The 8,187-nt window shown below is 35.9% G+C and overlaps 1 protein-coding gene across 3 annotated transcripts; it reads right to left on the minus strand.

The window, feature by feature from the left end:
* Window positions 1-500: 500 nt before the first annotated feature.
* Window positions 501-6,529, minus strand: LOC130472435 (uncharacterized). Of its 3 annotated transcripts, none has more exons than XM_056843376.1 (3): window positions 5,696-6,529; window positions 4,760-4,925; window positions 501-638 (listed from the first exon to the last, which is right to left on the minus strand). In XM_056843376.1, the coding sequence occupies exons 1-2, from the start codon at window positions 5,999-6,001 to the stop codon at window positions 4,764-4,766; spliced, it is 468 nt and encodes a 155-aa protein (XP_056699354.1). In that variant the 5' UTR covers window positions 6,002-6,529; the 3' UTR covers window positions 501-638; window positions 4,760-4,763. The 3 variants fall into 3 exon arrangements, with proteins under 3 accessions (XP_056699354.1, XP_056699352.1, XP_056699353.1); XM_056843374.1 differs by having other exon boundaries at window positions 501-641; XM_056843375.1 differs by lacking the exon at window positions 501-638 and having other exon boundaries at window positions 3,611-4,925.
* Between the last annotated feature and the right edge of the window lie 1,658 nt (window positions 6,530-8,187).

An 8,187-nucleotide genomic window follows, 5' to 3' on the forward strand; every position in this document is an offset into this window, starting at 1 on the left:
AATTAAGCCCAAACAATTGATTTCAGTTTTCCCTCCAAATTTTCCCCCCAAATAAAAAAACAGGGGATTTTTAATTTCCCTCCAAATTTTTGAGGGGTTGACATAGTGAATTCCCTTTATAAATAGGGTCACTTTCCCCCCACAAAAGACCAAAATCTGACTTTTACCAAGTTCAATAAATACAAGCAAAACACCAAAATTTCTTCCTCAATTCAGCATTAAATAGCAAAAAAACAGGGGACTTAATGGCTTCAGATCAAGAGGATGACGATTTCCTCGGATTTTCTGATGATGAAGGCGATGGCATTAACTCCGATTCTGACTCAGAGGTAGGTGATGATGCTGCTGACTTGGTACAAGCTTCTCAAAATACTGCTGCTGATTTTGGGGACATTGGGTTTATTGAAGATGTACCAAACAACACTGAATATGTACAGCAAGTACCAGAAGTAGAAGGGGAAGGGCACCAGCAAACTACCAACTTTCAAGAGGTACCATTTCTTTTTGATTTGAACTTTCCACCACCATCAGAAAATGCATCACCAATTCATCATCAAACAGCAACACCCAGAACAGATCATCATAAGCCTAGGACTCCTAGAATAAATAATGAATTGAGGCTTGAAATTTTGGTGTACCTGCTGAATAGAAAAATTCCAGATTCAGAAACTCTTTTGTTTGGGACAATAAGGGATGCAGCCATAGAATTTGATTACAACAGAAAAACCATAGGGTCAATATGGGACAAAGCAAAGAAGCAGAAGGCAGCAATGGATTCATATGTGGTGGAAAGTAAGTATCACAAGTGTGGCAGGAAAAAGGTTCAAGTCACATATGACTCTATTGCACAAATAGCCATGGGGGACAGAACATGCATTGTAGATCTTGCAAGAATGCTCAATTTGGGACCAACAACAGTATGGAGGCTCATCAAGAGGAAAATTATTAAGCCACACTCAAGTCCCTTGCATCCAGGCATTTCAGATGCATGCAAAATGGCAAGGATGAGGTGGGTACTCAGACTAATAATGGATTACACTATACCACAGGAACCAACTTATTACAGCATGTATGACTTCATTCATATTGATGAGAAGTGGTTTTATTTGACTCAAAAAAACCAGAGAGTTTATCTTGCAAACAATGAACCCTATCCACATAGAAGTGCAAGTTCAAGAACCAAGATACCAAAATTCATGTTCATGGCAGCAGTAGCCAGACCAAGGTGGGGTGAAAATGGGAATTGTGAATTTGATGGTAAAATAGGCATATTTCCATTCACAAATGCAGTTGCAGCCAAGAGGACATCAAAAAACAGAGTAAAGGGGACCATTGAAACAAAGCCAGTGAAGTCTGTGAATCAAATTGAAACAAGGGCAATGATGATCAACATGCTAATTCCAGCAATCAAGGCAAAGTGGCCACCACATGAAGGGGAAAAGGTCATCTATATCATTCAAGATAATGCAAAGGCACATATATTGCAAAATGATCCTGAATGGCAACTACACTACAAACAAGATGGGTTCACTTTTGTGTTGACTCAACAGCCAGCAAACAGTCCAGATTGCAACATCTTGGACTTGGGATTTTTCAGGTCAATACAATCACTTATGCACAAGAAAATGCCTAAAACTGTGGAGGACTTAAGTGGAGCAGTGTATGATTCTTTTAATGAGTTGCATCCTAAGACATTGTCTAATGTGTGGATGACATTACAGTTTGTTTCTAATGAGATTCTAAAACACAAAGGCAACAATGATTACCAACTTCCACACAACAAGAAGAAGATTTTAGAAGATGAAGGCAGACTGCCAGAGCAAGTCAAGGCACCTATATGGGCAGTTAATGAATGCATGCAACTCTATGATGAATGGAAAGCAAACCAGTGAAGCAAGGTGAAAACAATTAGATAACTTTTTGTGTTTTGGGGACATGTTTTTAAATTGACAAGTAAAACCAATGTGTCACTTTTGTAAGCTTAAATGCAAGCATAACATGTAGGCAAAACATTTTGTAAGCATATCTTTTGGAAGCATCAATGAATGAATCTCATGTTTAAGTTTAGTAAAGTTTTTTTTCCATCATTCTTATTCACATCAATGTAGAGTAATCAAGGCAAGGCAATAAACATCAAATGAGTACATAACAAGAACAAGGCAGCATAGGCACAAGAGGTAAGGCAGCATTGGCAACACTATAAACAAGGCAGCATTGGGTTCTTAAGAACAAGGCAGCATTTGCAATATCACAACTCTAAACACATCGGCTTCAAAATGGAAATAAATAATAATATCACATCATTTTCAGATGGAAATTATTCCCATTTTGAAACCGATGTGTCAAAAGATGTAATTTTGACAAAAACAATCAATTCATCATTGATAACACATGGAATATGCCTCACATAAACAAAGATTCATAAATATCTCAGAATGTCCCCAAAAATCATTGAATCAAACCCTTTCCAATTAAACTTAGCTCCTGAAAAACATCATGGATGCTAATGGTGCAAGAGTTTGATTGAAAAACAAAGGCTTTGACACTCATAAAATGAAGACTCATCACAGATCACAAGGCATAAGTACAAAAACTTTATCACATCACATCTCTAAACACATCGGCATCCAAATGGAAAGAATGCATATCACATCATTTTCAGATGGAAATTCTTCCCCATTGGATGCCGATGTGCCAAAAGATGTAATGGACAAAGAAACAAGAACAAAGCAGCAAAAACAAGGAAGCAATGAACAAGGCAACATCATTGACTCACAGTTAAGTTGTTTTACATCATTGACAGATTTGTTTCTAAATGATTAACAACCTCACCACCAATTCACCAAAGGGGATACTAGATCAATCAATGATGTGACATGATCTGTATTCCCTTTGGTGATTGGTGGTGAGGGACATGTTTAGAATCAAATATCTCAGGTTATCAACACATACATCACAGATCAGAAACACTAACATCATTGAATATCAGAAACACATTATACATGTTTTGCAATACATGAATTGCCTCTCCTGTCTAACCTGACATAAGATCTCAGAATGTCCCCAAGCATCATTGACACAAACCCTATCCCCTAACACTTAGCTCCGGAAGAGCATCAATGATGCTAATGGTGCACAAGTGTTATTGGAACATTGGGTTTGAGTCTCAGCAAATGAAAGACTCATCACAGATCAAGCATAACAATAACAATCAACAATGCATCAGATCACCATGAACTGATCAAAGCATAGGGTTTGAACCTCATCAAATGAAAGACTCATCACAGACCTCCACTGATTCATGGGACATGAAGCATTAAACAGATCATTAACATGTAGGGTTTCATTTCTCATACATATTGACACACATCATTGATCAAGTAGTTTCAATACTATCATATCTTTAACATTCTTCTGCCGAATGGAATGATTGATATTCACATTCCATTGTGTGAAATGACATTCACTCCGTTCGACAAAAGAAGTTAAAGGACAATTATCAAAACAAAGATCTCAGACTATCAACACTAACATCATTGAATATCAGAAACACATTATACATGTTTTGCAAGACATGAATTGCCTCTCCTGTCTAACCTTACATAAGATCTCAGAATGTCCCCAAGCATCATTGACACAAACCCTATCCCCTAACACTTAGCTCCGGAAGAGCATCAATGATGCTAATGGTGCACAAGTGTTATTGGAACATTGGGTTTGAGTCTCAGCAAATGAAAGACTCATCACAGATCAAGCATAACAATAACAATCAACAATGCATCAGATCACCATGAACTGATAAAAACATAGGGTTTGAACCTCATCAAATGAAAGACTCATCACAGACCTCCACTGATTCATGGGACATGAAGCATTAAACAGATCATTAACATGTAGGGTTTCATTTCTCAGACATATTGACACACATCATTGATCAAGTAGTTTCAATACTATCATATCTTTAACATTCTTCTGCCGAACGGAATGATTGATATTCACATTCCATTGTGTGAAATGACATTCACTCCGTTCGACAAAAGAAGTTAAAGGACAATTATCAAAACAAAGATCTCAGAATATCAACAATCACATCATTGAAGATCACAAACCTCCTAATATTGATCTCAGAATGTCCCCAAGCATCATTAAAACAACTCCAAACCACAAACACTTAGCGCCCGAGAAATATCATTACTGATACTAATGGCAGCACGAGCATTTGTGGTTAGTTGGACTTGTTCCTCAGCAAAAAAAAGACTCATCATCGATCACAATAAATGAAGGGACATTATTGTATCCTAAAGGGACATGCTTGGACATTAAGCATTCAACACCAGGCCACACTGAGAGGACTGAAATAACTCAAACCCTATCCCCAAATTATATTCATTTCATGCCTTTACTAATCCAAAACATAGTTATACTGAACAAATCTCAAACTCACCAAAGCATCATATTTATCATACACAAAACATACCATAAAACAGGGGACATTAAGCCATCAAATCATGTTCATCACACAGACAACATTCCACAAAATTTCATAACCATATGGAAACACCATCATCCAATCATCATTATCAATATCAATATCATAACATCATTATCTAACATCAACATCCATACAACTAATCACAACATCATCATCCAAACAACAACACCCCTGGCCAACAACAGATCACAGTTGTTGGCATCCACCTTATGACTCCACAGCTAGCCAGCATTCAATAAAATGAAAAAAGGGAGAAAGGAGACAGACTTATCTAAGCATCATCAGATGCTGAAGCCGATTTTTTTCCCTTTTCTCCTTTCTTTGAGGAGGGATAACCAGATGAAAGTTGTCCTGGAGACCCAACAGCATCACCATTCTCATTTTCACACTCTCCAACATACACCAGATCAAATGAATCAGACCCACTTGGTTCCTTGCAATCAATAGGGGACAAACAACATGATTAGTGCCATCATAAAATAACAGGGGACCATGAATTAAAATCAGATTTAATCAAACAACTCAAAATAAAGTTCCAAATAATTTCAGATCACCATGGTTACCACATGCAATGAGATAAATGAAAGCAAATCACACAATAATTCCATTAAAATCCAACTAATTTTCGGAATACATCCAGATCCCATTTTTACCCAAAAAATGTGAAATAATATCCCAAATACATCCAGATCCCATTTTTAACCACATGCAATGGGAAAACAGATCAACAAAACACATGAATATTCCGATTTTCTTCAAATAATTTCCAAATAGCTCCAAATAAAATCAGAACTCAATTTTAACAACATGCAATGAAAAAACAGAGCCCAAAATAAAATCAGAACTCAATTTTAACAACATGCAATGAAAAAACAGAGCACAAAATAAAATCAGAACTCAATTTTAACAACATGCAATGAGAAAACAGAGCAAAGAATAACATAAAAAGCCCGAATGAATCCAACAAATCTCCAAAAAATTCCCAAAAAATTCGAAAAAATACCAGATCTGCATTTTTAACACATGCAATGGGAAATCAGAGCAACTTCTCCAGAAAATAATCCGAGTTTAATGAACAATACTCCAAATAAATCAAACATTTATCAAATCCCACTTTTTTAGACATGCAAACATTCATCAAACCATTTTAATAAAATCGACATCAATAACCCTAAATAAATCGCAAAAAATCAAAATTAATACCTCATCGGAATCTCCTTCACCGAAAAAACGCAGATCTGAGGGAGTGGGTTTCCGATCGTCATATTTTGACTCAACCTCCTCTCCTGGCTCCACTTCCCTCTTCCGAAACCATTCTTCCAAATAGTTTCGAGTACTCGTATTTTCTTTTTGGGCCAAATACAGATTGTTTTTATATTCGGCGGAGTAGGAATGCTCGTTATTGGGACAGTTGCACTTGGATCCCCAATCACAGTTGGAATCGGGGATTCTTTGACCAGAAGTTCCCACCCCAGAATCACCTCGAGTTCTAGACAAAGAAGAACCCATAAAGTACCAGAAAAACAGAGATCAGCGACGATTAGGGACCAAAAAGGGGACAAAAATAGAGGGGATCTGATCGGAAAATGATTCCGAGTAATTTTTATGAACGTTTTTCTGCGAAAACGTTTCAGATTTGCGAGATTTGGAGAGGAAAACCCAGATCAGAGGCGGAAAACCTAGGGTTTTCTCAAGAACAGGGGAGGAATTTTAAGAGAGAGAGAGAGTGAAATAAGAGAGAGAGAGAGATCCGAAGAGGTGAGAGAGAGAAATCAGAATGAGAGGTGAGGGAGGGATTGTGAGATAGGGACGGGTAATAAAGGGAGGGGGGGGTAGGGTTAGGTTAATTAATTAAATAAGGTGGGTGGGGTAAAAGTGGGTGGGAAAGGGTAGAATCTTAGGGTATTTTTTGTAAATAGTGGGGAATCTTAGGGTAAATTGGTAAAAAAACTATGGCCAAAAATAGTAAAGATTCAGTAGGGGAAGAACAAAAAGAAATGCTAAAAAAGGAAATGGGAAGAACAAAAAGGAATGGAGGGAGTAGTTGATAGTGGGGTATTATTTTAATATTTTAATGTAATTAATGGTAGGTGGGTTAAGAGGTGGGGTTGGGGAGAGTAGGATTGAATTTTTAATTATTTTTTGTATGGAGTAGGGGTAGGTGGGTTAATAGGGGTGGAGTGAGAAATAATATAATATTGTTAGAATATTTCCATTTTTAGAAATAGGTCAAGTATTAAGGGACGATCCAATAAGGAAAACAGGTCAAGTATTCCGGGACGGAGGGAGTAATGATTTATTTTTTGCCTAAATATATATGAAGCCGCATTCTCCGGGAATTTTGGATCACCCGGTCACTTTTTACGGTGACGATTGAAGGTAGCACTGTAGCAGGATTGCAGGGCATTGCTTCATTTATCCAAATACTCCGTATTTTTTTTATATCCAAATACCAGGTCTCTCAAATTTTGTTTTTTTAACAACCGTCTCTAATATATACGAGTATGCATATGGCAAATTTGCTTACATGTTTTAGAAAATGTACACATACGTTTAAGAAAGTGTAGCGTGTATATAGAACTATGTTTTAATTAACAAATTAGAGAAGAAAGTCATTGAAGTATTATTTTAGTTCATTATGATTAAGCTTTAGTTTAATAACTTAGCACTTAGGTGTCCTCATAAGATGTCGATAATACACTTATAAAAATTGTTAAAAAATTCATAAAACGTTAGAACATACTTACGTATATATCAAATCAGATTTTTAAAAATATCTGCACACATAAAATATCTGCACACATTGCGCGCATAGAATACCAGTGACTAGTAAGTAATAAAACAAGTTGGCGGCAGTGGTTTTTATGTAGAAATGGAAAAAAAAGGAATAGGACCAAAATAGAAAGTATCTGTAATACAAATATAGAATGGATTGCAGTGTCATTCTGATGATGCTGACAGAGACGAAGACCTACCCTTATTATTTGCCACAGAGTATATTAATTAAATTAAATCAATTAAATTAAAATAAATGAAATTGGGTAGCCATACGCACTAATTAAATCAGAAAGCTACGTACTCTCTCTATCTATATACTTCATCCGTTCGGGAAATATCGCATCATGGTTGAATTTTACTACTCTAATCATTACTTTGACTCTTAATATCTCAAATCGTGTGAAAGTAAAAATTATAAAAAATTAATATTTAGAAAATATATATCGATACGAATCTAACATGACCGCGCACGACTAAAATTTCCTTACGTACGAACTACAAAAAATTGTCAAAGTCATAGTGTGAATAGTGTAAAAAATAAATGGTGCGATATTTCCGAAACGGAGGAAGTATTTCTTTCTAGAGTTCAGTTGATGTTACGTTGATTCACTCTCACTGTGAAATATTGTTGGACATCTCACCTAATTAATAAACTTACATGATCCTCCGCAATCATTGACCTACTACATAAATTTAACAACGCATTTCCTAATTATAAGGCTCATCAAATAATTAAGAACCACCTTTATTTATTTATTTATTTATTACGAAGTATTATGCATTTTATTAATTTTTTAATCATAATCATTAAGGTCTTTAAGGGTATATTCACTAGAGTTGTCCATATTTTATTTTCCTATAATACGAGCTAGCTATTACTTTGGTTCGACCTTCCAACAATTAAGTTTGTTATGTGT

Source organism: Spinacia oleracea, chromosome 4, assembly GCF_020520425.1.
Source record: "Spinacia oleracea cultivar Varoflay chromosome 4, BTI_SOV_V1, whole genome shotgun sequence".
NCBI lineage: Eukaryota > Viridiplantae > Streptophyta > Magnoliopsida > Caryophyllales > Amaranthaceae > Spinacia > Spinacia oleracea.